This window comes from Tubulanus polymorphus, chromosome 10 (assembly GCF_964204645.1).
Source record: "Tubulanus polymorphus chromosome 10, tnTubPoly1.2, whole genome shotgun sequence".
Taxonomy (NCBI): domain Eukaryota; kingdom Metazoa; phylum Nemertea; class Palaeonemertea; order Tubulaniformes; family Tubulanidae; genus Tubulanus; species Tubulanus polymorphus.
Window position 1 is genome coordinate 9,710,342 of NC_134034.1, and position 23,325 is coordinate 9,733,666.

Below are 23,325 nucleotides of genomic sequence, written 5' to 3' on the forward strand. Positions count from 1 at the left end.
GTCACAACAGCTGTCAAACACGCCGTGTATTAGATCATAGTCGCTATAGCGTGTTCATGACGTCGCCAATTTCCTTTTGAGGGCGAGTTTGAAACGTCGTCCTCTAATGTTTTTGATTTTAAATCTTTGAACAATGAAGTTTGTTTTTTTTTTTCGTAACAATGATCTATTACTTAAAAACGCTTAAAAGTTAATGCTTTACAGAAACGAAACCTCTTTAAGATCAGCTGTTTTGGGAATTAAAAATCATTTCGAAATGAATTAATTTTCATTCACTAACTTAATTCCGTCACTCTACCTGTGGAATGCACAGGGGCTCGTATCAGAGTTGTAGGTAATGTAAAAACGATAATCTGTAAATCCAATGTATATAGTATAAAATAACTATTTTTTTATATATACTATATACATTGGATTTACAGATTATCGTTTTTACATTACCTACAACTCTGATACGAGCCCCTGTGGTAGAATGGACAAGTTTATTAATTCCAGGTCTTTAGAAAATAAATTGAATTTCACAGATAATTGATAATTCTTTGCTGACATTGCACAGAAAAAAAGATTACAATCGCAAAAACTTATGGACAAAATTTCACGGGTTGTTATAGGCCAAAGTTGAAACTTCAGTTTATATTTAGATAGACATGACGTCACGAACGATCGCGGGCAGGATCTAAACACGACCGGCGAAATCGATTGCGTGCCACGTCACGTCTATTCGCGTACGATTGTCGCTTCCCACAATTCAATAGGTTTCTAGCTCTCGAAAATTTAGGCGAAATTCATAGTTGTTAAACAGAGAACAAAAATCCGGCGGCATCCGCCTCTTAAACTGAATCAAAATCAGAGAAATCATTAAAAATATAACAATAACATTCTGATAGATAATTAAATGATTAAAACATGAACGACTGCTGCCGGATAAAGGCAAAAATCTAACGTTTTTATTGATGATAGACGGGAAGAAGCGACAACGATTCGTCATCGATATTTTACTCGTAACGAGCGAGTTGAGCGTTTTGACAGCGACATGCTGGCGTGGATCGGTGCAGAGATCGCGTGGAATTAGAGGAACGCCTCGAAAAACGGATTAAATCGCTGCAAACCGGCTTCGAAAAACTGTTCATACGTGTTTTTGATAAAATGGACGACACCCCGCGTACGTGCTGCCACCTGTTAGCCAGTGCCTCAACTACTACTAACGGTAATAATCGCTATTTTGTATGAATTTTCGACCGTTTCAAACCGATTTTTCTCGCATTTTTGATTCTATAACTTTCCAGCCTGAAATGAGAAGCGTATAGCTGCACGGAAAAATGCCTCAATCGCGCGATAGGGATTACGCTTCAACCGGAGCCGGTCGGAGCGGTCGCAACCGGTCGGAGCATTACGCCGGAGCGTACGAGTTCGACTCGCGAGATCGAATCGCCGCGGTCGACCGGCCGCTTTCGCCCGAACCGCGGATACTAAAAAAACACAAAAAGGCGAAGAAGAAACACAAAAAATCGTCGAAGGACGAAAAATCGAGCGGCGGTTCCAGAAAAAAACGAAAATCGCTCGTCAACGAAGGCTATGACGAAATCACGTCGGAATCTGACGATTACATCTCGCCTCCGCGTTCTCCGCTTGTTGACGATCGGATACCGAGTCGTGTAAACGTCGCGGACGTCGAACAACGCCGTCGTAAACAACGCCACCTATCGCCGGCGTCGGCGATCGAGCGTTTTAAACAGATGCAGGAACACCACGGTCAGAGCGCGTCTCCCGTACGGGGCGGCGGACCGACTGCGGGTAAACGTTCGCGCTCGCCGATGATACCGCCGGTTATGTATTCGAACGCGCTCCGCTACGACGAGTCCGGTCGCGGCGGTGGTGGCGGTACCGGTTCGAAACGGACTCTATCCCCGTCGCCCGCGGCGATGATGCCCGATTCGCCCGAACATTATCACCACCACCATCGTAAAATGGCGGTGTCGAAATCGTCGTCGCGAGGAGGTGCGGGCGTTTATAAAGACGAGCGTTTAAAGTCGTCGCCGCCGCGCGCGTATTTGGAAACGCCGAAAGCGTATCGAGGGTCGTCGTACGGTGGCGCCGTCGACGAATCGGACGCTCGGTACCGGTCGTCGCCGCCCAGTCCGAAGCGGTCGCGTTATAAATCGCGTTCGCCAAGTCCGCATTCGCAACAATATTCAGCTTCGAGGTAAGTTCATTCGTAACGATGTTTCGATTAGATCTAGGGCTTTATTTCGGTTTAGGTGCAGTTATAAAATGCTTTAAAGTGATCTTTTCTTCACCCTTAACCTGTTGAAGCTGAACAATTCAGGGCCTGCAGTTGCTCGAAAGTTTGTTAGTTAACCAATGGATAGTTGACATATTGACAATTGAAATTGCATTGTTACTATGGTATTTATCCACTGGTTATCATTAACCAATTTTTGAGCAACTGACCCCTGTTTCAGTGTTCCCAATATATGCTGGAATTTTACGGGCTGCATTATGACATCGTGGCTGCTGAAGGCTTCATTTCCCCCCCGAAAACAGAAAATTAACCTTAATTTCAGTGTAATCTTCAATTTTGCATATCAGCTCGACATAAGCAACTTAATTGATTGATTATTGACATCCATTCCGGTAGGGGCAGCAAATATCCTATAGGCCTAAGGGGTGGCTAATTTCCAGGGCAGAGGGGCGGATGTTATAATGAAATATATGTCTCAAACCAGTTGGAGAGAACACTGAGTTCCTGAACCCTTTCAATTGTTTTGGGGTTGGTTAGTAATTGTGGGACAGAGGTTCCCGAATAGAAGGTCCCTAAACCATACCCTTTATTTTACTTGATAAGTGTTTCTACTTTTAAAAGAAGTACTAAGCACATTCCAGATGGCGTGACTATCAGTCAACTCCCCAATACGAGCCAGAAATGTACTAATTAGAAAAATTCTAGAACGAAAAAGTTATACAAAGCTGTCTGTGTATTATCCAGCACTGCCCCCCCCCCCCCCCCTGTAAGTAGATGTATAGATGAATAGATCCCTATCTCTATTGTGGTCTAGAAACAGAAATCATTCCAAATCCTCTCGTGAATATCGTCATAGACCATTGATCAGGTAATTCATTCATTTAATCATTGGTTAGGTTGAATTCGGTTATCGTTCATTGTTCGGTTCGTTTAGCTTTACGAAAATTACAAACTTCGATTTGATTTTCCACGAGTTTCGTTATTTCGAAATCTTGCAATCGTTGGCCCTGGGTCAAGGCCGGGTACAGGTTCGGTTAGATTTAGCCCTGGTAAGCGAGGTTCTACTGATTGTATATATATTTACAGACAGTTGTCACTCAGTTCTTTCCGTTTCGGTGGCAGTACTCCAGGCGGCGCCGGTAGTAGTGAACATCCGCCGTCATCGTGGGAACCAATCAAATTGCAGTAAGGCTTTCAGCGCTATTTGCCAAATTAATCAATCTAAAAACTATGCTTGACTCTTGTTTTTTTTTTTTTTTTAATTAGTTAATCAATTTTAACCAATTGCTTGACTTCGATATTTTGTAGATTAGATATTTCGATCGCTAGTTGGTGCATAACAGCCCGGGATGGGGGTGGGGGTGGTTTAAAGTTAAACCCACGACCAGTTCCACAGTTGTGTTGGCATGATTTCTGACACGGTTTCAAGCCCTGGGGCCAGTTGCATAGTCATGGCTTACACTTAAGACCAAACTAAGACCAACATCGTTCTATAGCCTATCTAATGACTTAAAACCAGTCATTTAAGATCTAAGACCACTTTTGGACTTAAGTCACGACTGTGCAACTGGCCCCTGGGTTTAATTTTCTGAAGTAGTTTAATGAGTAAAGTTTAAATTTTTGACTCCTTTATGAAAATAACTGATAGAAATTGAATCAAAAATCTGAGTTGAATTTTTTTCCTTTCAACAAGGACTAATTCAAACTTAACCATTTTAAGCTGACAACTTATTCCGTAACTCGACCGTACGAATGGGGGGGGGGTTAAGGCTTGAAGAAATTAGAATCCCTTTGGATTCGTATAGTCCAGCCATCAATGCCCACGGTGATGCTCGGGCGATCTAATGATTTATATCGGGTTGTTTTTTTTTGCCTGGGTACTGTTGATTATGGTTTCCATGATGATAAGGCATGCTGATTGCTACTACTAACAACTTCGAGTTCGTTATAGGACTTTCTATTTCAGATATTTAAAATCGTCACAAACCTGGTCCGAACTTGAATCGAATATATTGAGTCTAGATTGAATGCAGCCCTCTTATCATCTTTAGCTCACTCTCTCTGTCTCTTTCTCTCTTGCCAGCCCTGCTTGAATTTCGAGTAATCATTTTCTGTTGTGTGAATGCTTTTTATGTGTCTAGTAAAAGTTTTGATCGGCAGACTGGACCCCGTGCTCCCCGTAGACAATCAACTTTATTTAGCGTTCTTCAAATTTCTAATCGTCCTGACTTCAAATTTGACCATTAACTACTAGTATTATTAACTATTATAAACTATTATTATTTACTATGAATACCGGCAGACATTAATTATGCCATTTTATCAACCCACTTGCAAAAATCATCCGAACTGGACTTCAGCTGCAAATTGGTGGCACCAGGCTGCAGATAACTAGGTCTACTGGGATTGTAAGATCGAAGACCATTGCTTGACTTGAGGCGCCACTGTCACCAGCCTCTGTTGAACGTCCCCTCCTTCTGTATTGAAACACTCCGGAGCCAGGTTTATAGACTGGTATCAAATTTAACCCGGGAGCTTACTCAATTCATTTTCTATCATTAAGTTTAACCCCCGGTTTAAGTTAAGCTGTAGAACAAGACTTCTATGATTGCCGTAATTACTCAATGCTGTAACTCAAAACGTTGACGTTTTCACTATTTGCAGGTCGCGTCGAGGACGTCGTTCTAGGAGTCGCGAGCGTTACTCGAGCCCGCGTCCGAGCAGTAGACGACAGCGATCTCGTTCGCGCGACCACGTGCCCGGTCGCGGCGGCCGGTCTCCTCATTCCGTGAGTCTGTCTCCGCCGCCGGCGACCTCGTCATCGTCGTCCTCGCGAGGAGCGAATAAACGGTCGTCGACGGCGGGTGGTGGGACCCCGACGAGTATCAACCACTCGACGGTGACGTACGCGACGAGTCTCGCCGCCGAGCTGAACAAACACCGTAAAGCACGCGAGGCGCGCGCAGCCATGACTACCACCAACAAACACCAACCTCGTTCACCGGCGCCGCCGCCGAGGAGTGCGAACCGGACGCAGGATATCGACCCGGACGTGATGATCATCATACCACCCCCGCCCGCGGCGCAGACACTGACGAACCCGCCCCTCCCGCCGCCCGTACCGACGCCACTGCCGATGATACCCGACTCGGCGCCGCCCGGCGACATACACACGGAACGCGCCAACCGACTGGTGAACGTCGGCAAAGAACACTTCACGGTGAAAATCGATAATCCACCGTCGTCAGAGCAGCGACCGCCGGAGGACGTCCGGGATATACGCGTACCACCTCCGCTGCCTCAAGCACCGGCGCCACCTGGCGGTGCGGCGTCGGAACGCGCCAATCATCCGTTAGGGTTACCGATGCCGCCGGTAGGGGGCGATGACGACAGTAGCGATGAGAACAGTCCATACCCGCGTAGTAATAACTCTTACAGGTTAGTTAGTGTCTTTTAACACGCACGTCTTGGCTGGGTTTATTTTTTTCGCTTGGTCTCTACTGATTCTGTTACTCATTCTCTTTTGGCGCGTCATTTTGACCAGAAACACTTCCTATTCCGGAATAGCATAATCTGTAAACCTGATAGAAGCAGTCGGTAGGAAGTTTGTAATCTGTAAACCTGATAGAAACGGCCGGTAGAGAGTTTGGCTGGTTTAGATCGGTCTCTACCGATTCCAGAATTGACTTGGAGAATAGTTTCTATTCTTAAACCTTTAAATACTTCCAAAAAATTGAATAGCTATCGAAATACCCTAAAAATTGCAGAGATATGAGGTGAATTGGTCTGAACTTGGGATAGGAACATCTACAGGAAACATAATCAGGTCTCTGGCCACTGGTCTGGGAAACCTCGGGGAATCAGAAAAATCTGGAAACCAATCGACGTAAACTCTGGGAATCTGGATATGCTGTTGTCCACGCGTTTCTATCAATACATGATGCATGAAAAATGAATGAATTGTAACAATTGTAAACCTAGAAATTCCTCTGGGAAGTTTGCATTAGGGGTCGTCCATTTATTACTTACGCATTATTTTCGGTAAAATCAGACCCCCTTGTACACACTTGTACGCAAATCATTTACCCCCTCCCCTTTGCGTACGTACTGACCTTCAAAGTTACCCCCCCCCCCCCCCTATAGTGTGTCTAACAGAAAAAGAAAGACTGAAGAAAGACTATTGTTTTTATCGATTAGACCAGGCAAGTGTGATTTGACCTACTTTCATTACGTTTGTACTAAAAGTCGCGAGTTCTTGAACTGGGATGAGTCCACTGTGTACAGTAGGGGTATTAGACAATGTACAGGGAATGCTCACGATTTGTTTATGGTGCGTACCCAACGCATCAGAATTAGACCCCCTCCCCCTTCTGCACGCACATGCATATAATTAAATAAGACCCCCCCTACGATGCGTACTTAATAAATGGACGACCCCCTTATTGCTTCAAAAACTTGGGGTGAGGAATTAGTAAATCCGTGTCAAGCTGCGACCACCGCATTAAAATGTTTTATCTCTTTTTTTCCCACCAGGGATTCACCGTTGGATACGGTATCGCCAGCCGCGGCTCCGCGTCGAGGTATCCGCGATCTGCCGATGCCGCCGATGTACGGCGAACAGGACCAGGACGACGGCGATCCCGTCGAACAGTTGGACATCAAACGATCGATTAACAATCGCGACGTGTCTCCGGCGCCGGTATCGTTGAAAACTAAACGCCCGAGGTACGTACTGAATATTGGCTCCACTCGTCTCCTCGATAGGGATTTATATAACGCTAGCTAAAATACCCGATCTTGGATGGGTTGGAAAATTATGAGCGGCTGCTTTAGTGCCAGCCTGATAAATCCCGATTGAACTTTCCAATTAAATCGAGCAATGAATTTCTTCGCGGAAGCCTGGCCGCAATGTTCCATATAACACTGTGTACGCACTATCTACTGTCAACTTCTGCAATCTACCCAGTGTTTTCAATTAGAGCCAGGTCCCAGACCCGTCGGTTGTTTGTAAAGGACCTGCCTGTTTTTTCAAACCAGCTTTTGTTTCAGAGTTTTTGACATGTTATGCGACCCTCCTGTTTTTCAAAGGGACCTGGCTTGTTAATTTCTTATTGAAAACACTGCTACCGGGATATTTGAGATTTAAATTCGGGTGAAATTAGACCCCTTATCCAAATGAAATTGTTATCTCTACCATGAGAATCTATTCCTGTGTGTACATGCCAAGTTTTATGACCAAACAATGAATAGATTTCGCGCGAACTGGTTATGAAAAATGACAGTTTCCCCTTAGCGATATAGATTTGTAACTTAAAACCTTTGATTGGAGTCTTAGCGGATCAAATCAGGGCAAACAACTTACATGTCAAGGAATAGTCGGGGGGGTCAAGTGGCCACCCTGATTTTGGAAGTTTGATATTGACTGAATTGAATGATTGTTTTTTTTTTTTTGCTGTAGAGTGAATTATACGGGACCAAAAGGCACGGCCGATTGGGGCGAGAGATGCGTTGATATGTACGAGGTGATTACGCAGATTGGTGAGGGAACGTACGGCCAGGTTTACAAAGCTAGAGACAAAGACGAAGGTAAGCTGGAAGTCGTAGGTCACCTGACGTTCGTTCGAGTCATTGGCAATGGGAAATGTGCCGGATTCACGGTCCGATATAAGAAATGAAAGCCACCGTCTTGCCCGGGGGGTCGAGCATATCTAAAATTACACTTGCCCCCCTTCGATAATCTACCTGCCCTACACGAGCAGTTCGGCACAATCATTTGTTGTATCGATTGGGAAAAAGCTTCGAGACAAAAAAAAGCACTAGCCCGGCGGACAAGTGATAATGATAACCTGCTACTGAAAAGAAACTTGTCCCGGGCAATCTTGGAAAATTCCGAGCCAGTCGGAGCAGTTGTTCAAGTTCGTTATCACGACTAATTGGAGTGAGATAGTAAGATATTTTCCGGGACGCGCCATAATCGGAGATAATCATCGCCCGCCGCGAAAACTTCGAGGTCTTTTATTTGAAATATCGCTAATCGTGAGTGTTAATTTACAGATTGTTTGGTCGCGTTGAAGAAAGTGCGTCTGGAGAACGAGAAGGACGGATTTCCGATCACGGCCGTTCGCGAAATCAAAATCCTACGACAGTTGAATCACCGCAACATCGTACAACTGAAAGAGATCGTTACAGATAAACAACAGGCTCTCGATTTCCGCAAAGATAAAGGTTCGTATTGATCTGATGTAACCAAGACTGAGTCTGATGATACAGTAGACTCCGCTCAAGTCAGATCTTTTGACTTGAGAGTGATATATCTGAGTCTGATGATACAGTAGACTCCGCTCAAGTCAGATCTTTTGACTTGAGAGTGATATATCTGAGTCTGATGATACAGTAGACTCCGCTCAAGTCAGATCTTTTGACTTGAGAGTGATATCTGAGTTGGATAATACAGTAGACTCCGCTCAAGTCAGATCTTTGGACTTGAGAGTGATATCTGAGTTGGATAATACAGTAGACTCCGCTCAAGTCAGATCTTTGGACTTGAGAGTGATATCCGTGTTGGATGGCACAGTAGACTCCGCTCAAGTCAGATCTTTTGACTTGAGAGTGATATCCAAGTTGGATAATACAGTAGACTCTGCTCAAGTCAGATCTTTGGACTTGAGAGTGATATCCATGTTGGATGGCACAGTAGACTCCGCTCAAGTCGGATCTTTGGACTTGAGAGTGATATCTGAGTTGGACGGTACTGTAGACTTCGCTCAAGTCGGATTTTTTGACTTGAAGAGGGATATCTGAGTTGGATGGTACAGTATACTCTGCTCAAGTCGGATCTTTGGACTTGAGAGTGATATCTGAGTTGGACGGTACTGTAGACTTCGCTCAAGTCGGATTTTTTGACTTGAAGAGGGATATCTGAGTTGGATGGTACAGTATACTCTGCTCAAGTCTGATCTTTTGACTTGTGAGTGATATCTGAGGTGGATGATACAGTAGACTCTGCTCAAGTCGGATCTTTTGACTTGAGAGTGATATCCGTGTTGGATGGCACAGTAGACTCCGCTCAAGTCAGATCTTTTGACTTGAGAGTGATATTGGAGTTGGATGGTACAGTAGACTCCACTCAAGTCAGATCTTTTGACTTGAGAGTGATATCCGTGTTGGATGGCACAGTAGACTCCGCTCAAGTCTGATCTTTTGACTAGACAGTGATATCCGAGTTTGATGGTACAGTAGACTCCGCTCAAGTCGGATCTTTTGACTTGAGAGTGATAACTGAGTTGGATGGTACAGTAGACTCCGCTCAAGTCGGATCTTTGGACTCGAGAGTGATATCTGAGTTGGATGGTACAGCAGAGAAGAATATTGTATTCAATTTTTTTGCGATTTCATTTTTTCCAGGTGCTTTTTATTTAGTATTCGAATATATGGACCACGATTTGATGGGTCTACTCGAGTCGGGGTTCGTGCATTTTACCGAAGCGAACATCGCGTCGTTCATGAGACAGCTGCTCGACGGATTGAACTTCTGTCACAAGAAAAACTTCCTGCATCGCGACATCAAGTGTTCGAACATCCTCATGAATAACAAGTAAGTTTCGGGCGCTAACGTTTCGATGCGAATATTCTTCCGACCGAGTTCTGATCGTCAGAGGCACCTGTTAATGATTCGTAGCTACGTTTTAAAGAGTGCAACTAAGGTCGTTTGAAAGTCGTCAGTGTTCGGTCACAGTTTGTATCGGTTTGAACATTCTTCAGACCGAGTTCTGATCGTCATAGGCATCTTTTATGATTCAGAGCCACGTTTTAAGTGTTGAACAAAGATCGTGTTTGTAAGTCGTCACTCTTCGGTCGCGGTTGGTATCGATGTGAATATTCTTCAGACCGAGTTCATCGTAGATGATTAAAATCATTAGCGTTTAAATTACAAGAAAGATACGCAGTATCATCATATAGATTGTCAGTTTAGAATCAAATTTTTTATGTTTTCATGTATAGATCCTATGTGAGAATATCCAAATCATGGCTAATAGTAACATCTCCATAGTCTTTGGTCTGAATATTCCTATGGAGGAGAATGCCATCTTAAACTATTAGCACTGAAGAATTTCACTATGAAGTGTAACTGTATTTGTTTAGTGGGTCTATCAAGAGTTGTGCCCTTGGAAGCTATATATATCCTTGAATTATTCATAGGTTTTTTCAATGGAAATAATGGATTTTTTGTACTCTCTATTTCTCTCCTCGTCTGTACTTTTTTGTACGAAATGAATACTTGATAATTGATATTATTACAGAGAAAATTCAGGGAAAAATCTTATTCAAACTGGTTTAATGTTGTCTTAATAAGTAATAAATGTTGATTTACCATTTCTGTTTTGTTTTTGTTTTTTACAGGGGTGAGATCAAACTCGCCGATTTCGGTCTGGCGCGTCTCTATCTGGGCGAGGAGAAAATACGTCCGTATACGAATAAAGTGATCACGTTGTGGTACCGTCCACCGGAGTTATTACTGGGAGAAGAACGTTACGGCCCGGCCGTCGATATCTGGAGTTTAGGGTGCGTGTATGATATCGTCCCACCGGATTTTCCCTATTGCAGTGATTGGATTCATCCCTCGCAGGGATTTGAACATGTGGATTCATCTCCTCGCAGGGATTTGAGTCTGGAACCCTGTTAACCCTTTCAGTGGGTCTACACCACAGTGCGGTGTACGAATCAGTGATGGATTTTGCTAGTACTCCGCACTGCGGTGTATTGATTTAATTAGTAATTACTAATTATCTCTGTTGAAAGATGGCAGCACCTGTCAAACATAGTGAAATACTAGTAACTAACGATATACCGCACCAGGGTGTAGACGCACTATAGTGGTATTCCGGTTATTCAACACACTAGGGTGGAATTTTTCAGAATTTTCAAATTATCTTCAGCACTATAGGGTATTAATTAGCCAGCACTGAAAGGGTTAACAGGGATTTGAGTGGATTTGCCCCCTTGCGGGGATTTGTGCGTGGGACTCTGTTGAATATCCCCTTGACAAGGATTTTACTCTGATAACAGCCAGTCAGATACCCTCTCACAGGGATTTGTATCTTAAGATTGGATGGCCCGAATGATAAGAAATGATATAAACGACAAAAGATTGAGCTGGGAGCCCATAGGGATATCTCCCATATTGACACAAGAAAAAATGCATTTTCCGAGGTGATGAATGTCAAGATTGCAGGTATTTTCGACCCTACTCAATTTTGCCCTTCACATTTATTTGAGCGTATTGTCATGAGTACTGGTGGATAGAATACTCCACAGTATGGAGAGGAAAAAGACTGACATTTCAGAATTGAGAATTCTTAGATTCTATGCAGATTACCGCGTAATCCTCGCTTTGAGTTGTAGTTTTTGTGACCGAAACTGATAAGTTCTGATTTAATTTCCAGATGTATCCTCGGTGAGCTATTCACTAAACAGCCGATGTTTCACGGCGCTCAGGAGCCGCAGCAGTTAGAGTTCATCAGTCGCACGTGTGGCACGCCGACCCCGGCCGTCTGGCCCGAGGTCATCCGTCTGCCGCTGTTCCATACGTTCAAACCGAAACGTAAATACAACCGACGGTTACGAGAGGAGTTTTCATTGTAAGTTCATTTTTAGAGCGCGACGTTTCGGAATTTGAATTCCGACTTTCGAGTTTAGAAATGACCGTAGAATCAAAATCAAGGCAGCTTCTTAACTGGAAATCAGGGAAAAGTCGGTGAATTTTCTTTTCTTTTAACCCTTTTAGTGCGTCTACACCACAGTGCGGTGTATAAATCCGTGATGGATTTTGCTAGTACACTGCACTGTGGAGTAATTAGTAATCTCTCTTGAAAAATGGCAGCACCTGTCAAACATAGTGAACTATTAGTAACTAACGATACACCGCGCCACGGTGTAGACACACTAGTGGTATTCCCATTGTTCAACACACTAGGGTGTAATTTTTCAGAATTTTCAAATTATCTCCAGCACTATAGGGTATTGATTAGTTAGCACTGAAAGGGTTAAAAAGTCATGGAATATTGTTGAAAAAAAACTATAAGTCGAAAATTTGTTGAGCTAAATTGAGTCTAAAGTCAAACAGTTTCCCTCTATGTGTTACATATTTAATTGTGTTTAGATTGGATTCTTAGCAGATCAAGTCGGGGAAAACAACGTTCTTGTTAGGGAAAATAGCAAATGAAATAATGAAAGTGCGGAAATTAGTTGACTTAGTTAACTAATTTCCACGTTAGTTAAACTAACCCTAGAGCCAAATTTAACTTGACTTAGATATCTCTAGAGTAGTCAGAATTTGAGAATGAAATATATTCGTTTCTTTTTTTTCTACGTTCGTAGCCTTCCACGTTTGGCGTTGGATTTATTGGATCGTATGTTAGAACTGGACCCTAGTAAACGTTGTACGGCGGAGGAAGCGTTGAACAGTCCGTGGTTAAAAGACGTCGAACCCGATGAAATCGATCCTCCTGAGTAAGTAATCACATGTGAGAGACTGATTGGGGAGGGGGGCAACTGGGGAAAAAAAGTTGCTATCTATATGATCGGATTACAGAGGTATCTGTTATGATTCGTAGCCACGTTTTATGAGTGAAACTCAGATCGTGTTTGAAAGTCGATCACAGTTTGTATCGATGTGAATATTCTTCAGACCAAGTTTATCGTAGAATCAGTCGTGTTTAAACAGGAGAAAGTTTTAAATTTGTCTTCAAACTATTATTGTGAAGCCATGCGTTTTAAGCGTTGAAATTAAGATCGCGTTTGAAAGTCGTCACTGTTCGGTCGCAGTTTGTATCGATGTGAATATTCTTCAGACCGAGTTCATCATAGAATCAGTCGCGTTTAAACACGAGAAAAAAACGCATCGTCATCGGTTTCAATATTGAAATCATGACGTTATGGAGCCATCTCTTTCTCTGTAGTGGGTGGCTCCGGCTGATTTTGGGCGACGTGTGTATATGAAACTGAGTCCTATGACGTCGAAAATGTTCAACTTGGGATTTTTGGTTTAGTTTCAACACGGTGGCGCCACTGACCTGGAAAACATGAACAACTCTGGGAATCAGAAAAATCAGGGAAAACTCCAGGAATTTGACAAACTTTACGAAAAACCTGGAAAATTGGGGAATTCGGATTACAGATTATCGACCTCGCTCAGGGGAATTATGTTTAATCACACGGTGAAAACTTGATTGATTTGGCGAAAATTGGTTCGAGGTTCAAATGAATAATTTTCGATTGAATATTTTTCAGTTTGCCGCGCGATCAGGATTGCCACGAACTGTGGTGTAAAAAACGCAAGAAGGCGCTCGCGATGCAGAAACGCAGCGGTGGCGCCGGCGGTGGCGATAAGACAAACTCTGCGGCGGCGGCGAATAAAGATTCGGCGGCGTCAAACAACAAATCGGATAAAACTGCTGCGTCGCGTGCGAGCGGGGCGAATCTACCCCGCAGCGTATCCGTGCCCGACCGGCTATCGACGACGAAAACCGGCGCGATTCCTGGATTGGATTTACAGGCCGGCGATAAGAAGAACACGCCCGATCGACGCACGGCGGCATCGAAATCGAAAGAACTCGATCCGAAAGTTCAAAATCAACTGGCAACGCTCGGCGAACTGGTGACATCCGACGACAACATGAACATCGGTAAAATCGCGTCGGCGTTAAACGTTCCCGTCGATAACACGACCGCGCAGCTGCTCGAGAATCTGAATAAACAGTTACTGCTGGCGGCGTCCGTGAAGAAAGACGTGACGACTCCGCAGCAGCAGCAGCAGCAGCAGACGGAGAATACAACCGTCAGTCAGGATTCGTTCGCCAGTTCCACGAACTGTCAAGGCTCGACCGATGATAGCGGAAACGGCGGCGGCGGACTCGCGCTCCGTCCGGTTTATAGCAGCAGCCACGTGCGTAATTTCTCGGAGGATACGTTGATGAGCGCGCCTGGTACCGATAACAGCGAGCAGCAGACGACTGGCAGTGGCACGGCGGCGTCGGATGCGAACGCCGGCGTTAAAGCCGCGCTCGCTCAGTTACTCGCGCAGCAAGGCGTAAATGTAAAAACGTCGGGTGAAACGACGACGTCGAAGCAGCGTCAATCGCCAGTGAGTTCGCGATCGAGTGATTTCGGCGGCGGGGTGGGGAACGATGGCAGCGCCGGATCGCAGGACATGGAGTTCAGTCCGCAGATGCCTGTCAAGCAAAAGGTGCAGAATTTCTTCGACAAGTACCGCGACGACGCACCCGGCGCGTCGGGCACGCCTCCGACGACTCGGCGCGACGAGCAGACGGACGACCGGTTCGGCAGCGAGTCGTCCTCGCGAGGATTTAGTCAGTCGAGGTATAACCGAGGCGGAGGAGGTGCCGGAGGAGGAGGAGGTAATCGTCGCGGCAGTTTACAACACGAATTTCGACGCGAAGAACACTACAATCGTGCATCGGTGGCGCCGCCTACGTCGATGCACCGGTCATCAACCTCGCAGCGTGGCGGAGCGGGCGGAGGTAGTAACAATTATCGTCATTGGTAACAGTAGGTGAACTTTAACGGAATGATCATGCAAACAAAGGAATTGCGCAAGATGCCATCTGGTGGCGTAAACGGTTGTTAATTGAATTGAGGGGAGTGGCCGAGTCTGGTGTTCGAATATCGTGCCGGCTTTGGAGTAGTTTATCTGGGCCCAATTTGCTCCAGTGAAACTAGGTGCGGTTTTCTCCAGTAAAACTGGGCCTCCTTCAATAAAACTGGTTATGATCTGCTCCAATAAACGAGGAGTTAGATCTGCTCCAGTAAAACTGGTTGCGGTCTGCTCCTGTGATGATGATGATGATGATGATGATGATGATGATGATGATGATGATGATGATGATATTTGTATTTATATTCAAATGAAGCGTTCCTATCCAGTAAAGAGTATTATTAATTATAGTAGTATTTCGCGGCACTCTGTACCGAGCGTCTCGAATCGAGTTTCAATTTATAAATACTACTACGTTTAGTTTCGTTCGGACTTTCGATCGAAAAAATCCCCGGATCCGGTTCCGCAGTTTAGCGTTTGAATTATGCGGCTTGTCGAGTTAAGTTACAGTTGAGTTGGGAAACTGGGTTACAATTTTCACGGAAAAAGTTATAGAACGCTCTTTTATCAATTTGAATAATTTGCTGATTCCGTGAACCGTACACGTCGCCCACCTCAGACAAAATGGAAAGACAAAGCTTGCATTAAGGATAGGAGGAAAATATGTTTAAAAAGTCTGAAAATTGATTTTGTTTTGTCCTTGGGAGTCGTAATCATTTGACTACTACAAGGTTGGTCTAGAGTCCCAGTTGGCCATGTACGCTGTGTGCTGTAGTATTTTCCGCAAAATCTACCCCTTCAACTGCGGAACCGGGTCCCGCAGTTCGCAATCGATCGAAAAGCATTTTTTTATCCGCGGTCGCTCGAAGCCTGCCTTACTTAATTGTGATCATAGATTCCTGGAATTTCGGTTAAGTTGATTCCGTAGTATAGGAGCTGAAATCGATCCGATGTTTCAATCGTGTTCGATATCATTTTAACTGGAATTACGGAACCGTGTGTCGCGTTCCTCATTCGTAACGGGGCCGTGCCGAGCTTTTTTTTCTAGAGTTCTATTTCATGAAAAAGGGCACTATTTACCACGAAAAAGGGCCGCTTTCCTGTCGAAAAAGAGTACGTCTTAAATACGAAGTGCCCGGGAATGAAACGTTTTAAAGTGGATGAAAAAACATAAAAATTGTATCTATATTTCGAAGGATTTTGATCCAAATTTGTTTACACTGACCCTTTGAAGGACACTAACCCTTTAAAGATTTTAGGGGGCTTCGTTCGCTACCCCTGAACCCCCCTCGGCACGGGCCTGCATAACATACAATCCGATTTGACTTCTTACATGTATTTATTAAACATCCCGACGTTCGGTGTCTTATATTTTTCCATGTACAATATTTTTGTGTTCAGCTCGCTCTCTCTTGTTGAATTAATTCTCGTTCGAGCTGATAGATGGCGCGCCGACCATGACAATCTGAATGAACGTTCAGGCGTTTATTGTTCAATCATGTAAGAATGTGAATTAAGGCGGTCTAGATGAAATGTGTTTCGCGTGTATCAGTGATTTACGAGTCTTTTGCCCAGGGCTAATTTTCACAAGAAGGATCATATCCTACTTCAATTGGAACCTTCGTGCGTCTACACCGCATTAGGGTGTAGTAACGGAGTTGCCGCGATGTATTGATTTAATAATTGATTAGTTAAAATTTCTAATGAAAGATGGCAGCACCTGTCAAACATAGTGAAAGTTAGTAACTAACTATACACTGCATCGCGGTGTAGACGCTCGATAGCTTTATACAATGAACTGGGGTCTTCTGGGCTGCAGTTTTTTTCTGTTTTTTTACTTCGAGTACTTAGATATTTTTGTTTCTACCCCAGATCGTTTAAAGAATATGAAGCATGGCGTATTGTGGTATCGGATCATTTTGGTGGGTTTGATTTGTGATTCTGTTGCGTTTATCTCGGTCGAAGTATCATGCGTTCAACGTCTCAATCGCAGATTACCAGGCGCCTTCACCTTTTCGATATTTCATCAGTAATTTTGGATTGTTTAGGATTTCATGATTGAAAATAAACTACAATCGTACCAGACATTAGACATTCTATCAGCACACTTTCAAAAACTGATCGTCCATATTTCACATGTGTTCAGTACTTCACCTGAGACGTCTTTAATTGAAAATGAACTACGAACACCAGATATTAAACATTTTATCAGCACACTTTCAGAAACTGATCGTCCAAAATTCATTATCATTGAATGCCTCGATGGGTGCAGGCTCCAGGTCTAGGGGGTTGGTTCCGGGCTGCAGATTAGTGATACCTGGAAAGAAATGTTTTTTTTTTTTTTTTCAATTTTTTGTTCTCAAACAAAGCTCGACAATATTGTTTGTTTGTGAATTCTGGATCTTCGATGGTGATATTTTTTTCTGTCGTGCGCTGCGGTGACCGCGACGATTTTCTTTGACCGATGTTTTTTAACGATGGCGAAATGTTGTGAGCTCGTCGTTGTTTAAAAACAGATCGAGGGGAATTCGAAAAGCGTGAAGAAAAATAGAGAAGCCGAAATGTTTCTCGAGTCGGGATCGAGTTCATTTGGCAACTGTGATATCCCTGAATTCGGAGCCTAGCAGCGGATTTTAACGAAATGCCCGCGGCAGTACCGATTCGGTTCTTCTAGCGCGCTCACTGGGCCTGGTTTCGCGAAAGAAGTTAACTCGTAGATTATCAGTTGATTTTTGCAGTTGGTTGTTGCATTACGATTTGGATGAGGATGACGACGTAAACGAGAAACTGTTTTAAGCTTTAACTTTTTGCGAATCCCGTTCGGAGGGGGGGCAGTGTTTGGGTTTCTTCTGTGGTTATGAAGCGAGGAAGATTGTTTGCTTTAAAACTCTGTGAATTGTTTAATTTCCCGTGTGTGTGTATATATATGTACATGTATAAATGAGAAAAAAGTAATTGAAAAAATGAAAGACAAATTGTGTCATTGTAGTCTTTTTGTCAATAAAATTAAATATATGATTTAGCTCATTGTTGTCGTATTAGGAGTTTGAAGTTTGTCATGGTATTAAACAATCCACCAGAACCTGCTACAGTAGACTTGTAAAGTCTATTGCCTTAGAGGAATATCCCATGCCCCGACAAAACCGTATAAGGCCACTGTTAGGATCTACGGAAAACATTGCATTACAACGAATTTGGCAACGTTATAAAGAATGGTAATTTCTTGGGGGCCCATCGAATCTTCAGATGCATACCAGTACCCTTAATATAACAATCAACCTCCACTTATGCCTTTTCAATGATCAAAAACGCCCTTAAATGTGTCACAAGACCTTCGAAAAGTACGTATTGGATCCTTCTGGTATTCGTCTGTCCATAGAAGTGAAAGCGCTTACACTTCTATGGTCTGTCCAAGGACTTGGGTGACAAAATCGGTAAGTGGTTTTTTTTGTTCCTTGTGATATTCTGTATGTTCATTTTATTGTCTAATTTACAGTTCTGTTTTCTATTGCATGTCATTTGCTATGTAGCCTGTGTTTTATAAAGAAATACAAATGGAAAGTCAAGAAGGTTAAGTCTTTCATGTGAATTTGTAGAGACTAAAGGGGCGGCGGAGAGAAACGGAATATTTAGGACAACATTAGTCCGGTGGTTGGACAAGCTCTTGTTTCGAAAAGGATTACGGAGTAGGACAGGCTGGTTTACCCAATGAAAATGTATCGATATCTTGACTAAAATAAAAAAAAATGTAAAGGGCAAAAGATGGATGAATTCAAATTAGGTTTTATTTCTAGGAACGAGCAGGCTCTGGGAAGCGAGCGTATTTATGTATGATGACGTCATCGTTGATTAGTGATTTCCCCGAAACTTCACTTCCTGGATAGATTACTTATTCATTTAGAGTGGGAGAAATTTTCTGATGAAAACGGATTCGAGTGAATTCGTCCAGGAGATCGAATAGAAACCACGACGGACGATAGGCTGACGAGACCGAGAACGTTATTAAAAGTATTCGAAACCGTGAGTCGCTATTTTAATCGAGAAATTGTATATTTATTTATTTATTGGTTGGTTGGTTTATCGATGATTGAGAGTAGAAATTTTGAAAAGAGGTGTTTCCGTTCCATTGACCAAGAAAAAACTCGGGTCTTATTGAAAATAATTCCGATATTATTGCCTGTTCTCATGAATTGTCTTGGTTTGTAAAAATATCCGATCGTGAAACTAAACCACAGATAGATTTACTGACTACTCAAAGCGTTTTGTAACCAACTTGAAATACTGTCTGGAACTCTGAATTTCGACTAAACTGTGGCACAGAATTTTACCCAACCCTGTGTGGTCACTGACTTAAAACGGCAGTCAGGTTACTGACTAAACTGCAGTCTGGTTACTGACTAAATGGTAGTCCGATAATGGAATCATATTTTCGGGTAGGCCTTTACCCACGCCTTACAACCATCTGTCTACTCTGTCCACTTAATAACGTTTCATTTCCTTCATTTGTAGGTTGACGAAAAGCAGTTTTAACTAAACGGACCAAAAACTAAAAACATGGCTTTAAAACGTATCAATCGAGAATTAACCGATTTAAAAAACGATCCTCCGGCGCTTTGTTCGGCCGGTCCGGTCGGCACCGACATGTTCAACTGGCAAGCCACGATTCTCGGACCTCCCGATTCACCGTACCAGGGCGGCGTGTTCTTTCTGACGATTCACTTCCCGACCGATTACCCGTTTAAACCGCCGAAAATATCATTTTGCACGAAAATCTACCATCCGAACATCAACAGCAACGGTTCGATCTGTCTGGATATTCTCCGGTCGCAGTGGTCGCCGGCGTTGACCATCTCGAAGGTGCTGCTGTCCGTCTGTTCGTTACTGACCGACCCGAATCCGGACGACCCGCTCGTGCCGGACATCGCGCGACTTTACAAAACCGACCGTTCGAAATACGAGACTACGGCGAAAGAGTGGACGTCGAAGTTCGCGTTATGAAGCGTGCGGGCGTCGCGAGTGAGACACCGCGAGCGGGTTTAAACCGTTTGAAAAAACGCTACGGATCTGCGTTATGACGATAATCGATAAGAGAAGCCCGCGATAATAACGAAAAATTTATCTTCGGTATTCCTGAAGACGGCTGATAGAATATAGCCGAAATATCGAATAAACTACGACTACAGGGTCCCTACAACTCCGTGATTCTACTCCTTGTTAACCAACCATATTTTTCAAGGTCCTTGAATATCCTTGAATTTGAGCAAAATACCCAAAAGTCCTTGAAAATTCCTTGAATTTTGAGAAATTGGCAATTAGAAAATGTTTAGGTTTTAAGCCTAGTTATTATACACACAGATTCCACTGAATGAAATTTACTGAGTTTACTGAAATCAGCAGTACTGATTTAGGAGGAGTCTACAGCGATTGGGATATGAAAGTGATGCCGACACTCTTCTCGAAATTTGAAATGTTCTCCTTGAAAACTCCTTGAATTCTGGAATCGCTGATCTGTAGGGACCCTGCGCTAGGTCAAGGAAACATTTTTGGGCTTTGTATCATTTTCTCGTTGTTATTGGTCGGTTTTCTATAAAGAAACTGACGTTCTTTATTCCCGGACTGTGTTCAAACTGCCATCTATTGTTCATTTTATCATCAACTCGCTTTTTGGGTTTTTTTTTCTAGTTTATGTTTCCAAATCGTAATTTTCAGACCAATCTGCGTGATTTTGTCTAGATAAGACCGGGCTAATACTTTGACCCGGATTTATTGCGGGTTATGGCACCTCCACCAGATATTACCATTTCTAAACCACTTGATTTTCTGACGATTTATTATATATATTTTTTCGCAGATCTGAATTTTAACGACAAGGTCTGAAATATTTTTTCGTGAAGCTGTCTCATTTTCCTGTGATAGTGATGTTAGAATGATGAAAGTAGAAATTGTTGACTTAGTGTTATACTTATTGAATGTTTTTTGGGTAATAGGTCTCTGCTTTGCCTGATATTGTAAGTTTTTGATAGTTGGTTCATTAGCATCCTCCCTCGGCAGGGATTTGAACCTGATGGCATCGAGACTCGTCGCAGTATGAAGGTCCTGCCACACTAGCTACACGCGCAGCTTAGATGATATCATTATTAGCCAATCAGATATCCCGTTTTATCTTAGCCCGTAAAATTTACCTCAGTGATTATACAACGAGCAATCTGATTGGTGCAGCAAGTTTTCGTGCGGTAAACCTGCACAGGTCTAGTGTGGCAGGGTTTCGTACCGTGGCTGAGTGTGGCTGAATGTAGCAATGTCACCAGGTTCGAATCCCAGCTGGCGGGCGATGGATCAGTAGAGATAAATGGGTATTTATGTAATACGGTACATTGTGTCTTTCCGCAAGTTTTTCTTCGTTTTTCGTTGAAACTCAACTGAAAAATTATCTATACTTTTCAATGATTATTATAATTATTATAATTATATATATATATATATATATATATATATATATATATATATATATATATATATATATATATATATATATATATATATATATATATATATATATATAATGATATTGTCAATAAAGCTTCTATTGTGAAATGGATGATATATTTGTTAACAAGATTTTGTTAATTGCGGATTTTCAAGGAATAAACCAAGCGGTCTTAATACTCGAATTTATGCTTGAACAAGGATGTCCCGAATTTGAACCCGGTATAATGATATTCTGAGGGCAGGGTTTATGGCAGTCCTTGAAGTTTTGAAGGAAATGGAAATGGGTCAATTCAAGGCCTTGAGTATTGTGGAATGGGCCCTAAAATCCTTAAATCATAGGCATGGTCCTCGAATGGCATCGTTTGCCCAGATCCAAGATTCAACTTCTTCAAATCTACTGATTATAAGATCAAGAATGCCTGGAAAATGTCTGGTTTAAGCATCGCGTTTATATATAAGTCCTGGAATTGAACTGCGAGTCAAAAGGACTCCTTAAAAGTCATTACATGAGAGGGTCATGGACACTGACCCTTGTAAGGGGTCTAGATGATAAGATGAGGATAAACAGAGTTGTCCCAAGTTCGATCCCAGTCTCGTTACCATTGTGATTTTCTTAATTGGATGATACAATAGATGGGGCAGCAACAACAAAAAATACAGCGTTCAGAATATGCAGATATTCTGAGGGGACGTCTAGATGATAAGAACATGATTATCATGGGTGTCCCAGGTTTTACGATCCTGGCCTACTCGTCTAGCCTGTTGTTGTAATTCGTTAATCGGAAATCCAAAAGATTGAGTGAGCCGTTTAAGAAAACAACAACAAAAAAACTATGCAGTGATTAAAAACCTATGAATTCACGCCAAGTTCAAATTAGGCCTAAGTGACGTTGATTATTTATCTATGACGTTACTGAACTGATTTAGAAACGACTGTATAACCGGTTTGTTTGACAGAAAGTTTTGGCGCCATCAATCGGAATTTCCGTGAACTCGACAGAACACAATATAAATCTCCGCGAAATTTCCACAATGAATCTATTGTGATTTTGGTTCACTGAAAATCCACCAGATGGGGATGCGACGTCGAAATACATTTATACACCGATTAAGGCTACAAAAAGCTCCCGGAATGAAACTAAAAGGTGTTCAAAACACGTGTATATGTTCAAAATATGTTCAAATTAATCGTAAATTAGTTAATTAGGCAACGTAATTATTTGTCTAACGTATTTGAACTTATTTAGAAACGACTGTACGACCTTTTCTACTCAGCAGAGATTTTAGCGCCATCTAACCTGGTTTTATATACCGGGTAATCGTTTTCACAGAATTCAGTTTCTGGACCAGGTTCGAACCTGGAACACCCCTGTATATATCCGCTATCTAGGTGTGAATCGGAATCAGTGTGCAGGCCGTCAGGTTCGAATGATCCGTCAGGTGTATTGAAGTAGCAATAGGGTTCGAACCTGTTTATCCTCTATTCAGCTTCCAGACCCCGCAGTTTAACGATCGTTAATAGACATGAGCATGAACCTGGGCCCCCCCATTTTAGTCAGTAGACCGGGTTCGAACCCGAGACACTATAGACTGGTTGCCTGTCCCATTCAAATTGAAGATAGCGACCGGTAACCGGTCTAGAGACTCTCCTGTTTATCTCATTTCCAGTACACAGGTTACTATGAGCAGGGAAGTGTGATGTGTCTCATCACACTTCCCTGCTGTGAGCCAGTATCCAGACTGGATCTCAAACACGAGACACGTCCTCTTATTTATTCTCTAAAATTCTGCTTTAGGTACCATGAGTCAGTGTCAGTAATACTGTCAATCTCGGTTAATCCCTATCATATCACTATGGACTGAGCTTTTTAGTACGGATTAAGTGATATACGGATAACAGATAATTCGTAATTGATACAAATTAACTATTACCCGTATAATATTTAACTATGATTTAAGTGCACAATCCGTATAATAGCTG

At 42.8% G+C, this 23,325-nt stretch overlaps 2 protein-coding genes across 2 annotated transcripts; both read left to right on the top strand.

The window, feature by feature from the left end:
- The first annotated feature begins 769 nt into the window (after positions 1–769).
- On the top strand, positions 770–15,126 carry LOC141912215 (uncharacterized). The gene is made up of 11 exons (XM_074803434.1): positions 770–1,207; positions 1,287–2,203; positions 4,907–5,680; positions 6,776–6,967; positions 7,701–7,828; positions 8,297–8,467; positions 9,647–9,836; positions 10,643–10,804; positions 11,686–11,880; positions 12,620–12,751; positions 13,532–15,126. Exons 2-11 carry the CDS (start codon positions 1,320–1,322, stop codon positions 14,805–14,807), a joined length of 4,104 nt encoding a protein of 1,367 aa, XP_074659535.1. The 5' UTR covers positions 770–1,207; positions 1,287–1,319; the 3' UTR covers positions 14,808–15,126.
- A 3,611-nt stretch (positions 15,127–18,737) lies between these two features.
- Positions 18,738–21,310, top strand: LOC141912216 (ubiquitin-conjugating enzyme E2-17 kDa-like). Its single transcript, XM_074803435.1, has 2 exons — positions 18,738–18,875; positions 19,365–21,310. The coding sequence occupies exon 2, from the start codon at positions 19,410–19,412 to the stop codon at positions 19,851–19,853; it is 444 nt and encodes a 147-aa protein (XP_074659536.1). The 5' UTR covers positions 18,738–18,875; positions 19,365–19,409; the 3' UTR covers positions 19,854–21,310.
- Positions 21,311–23,325: the final 2,015 nt, after the last annotated feature.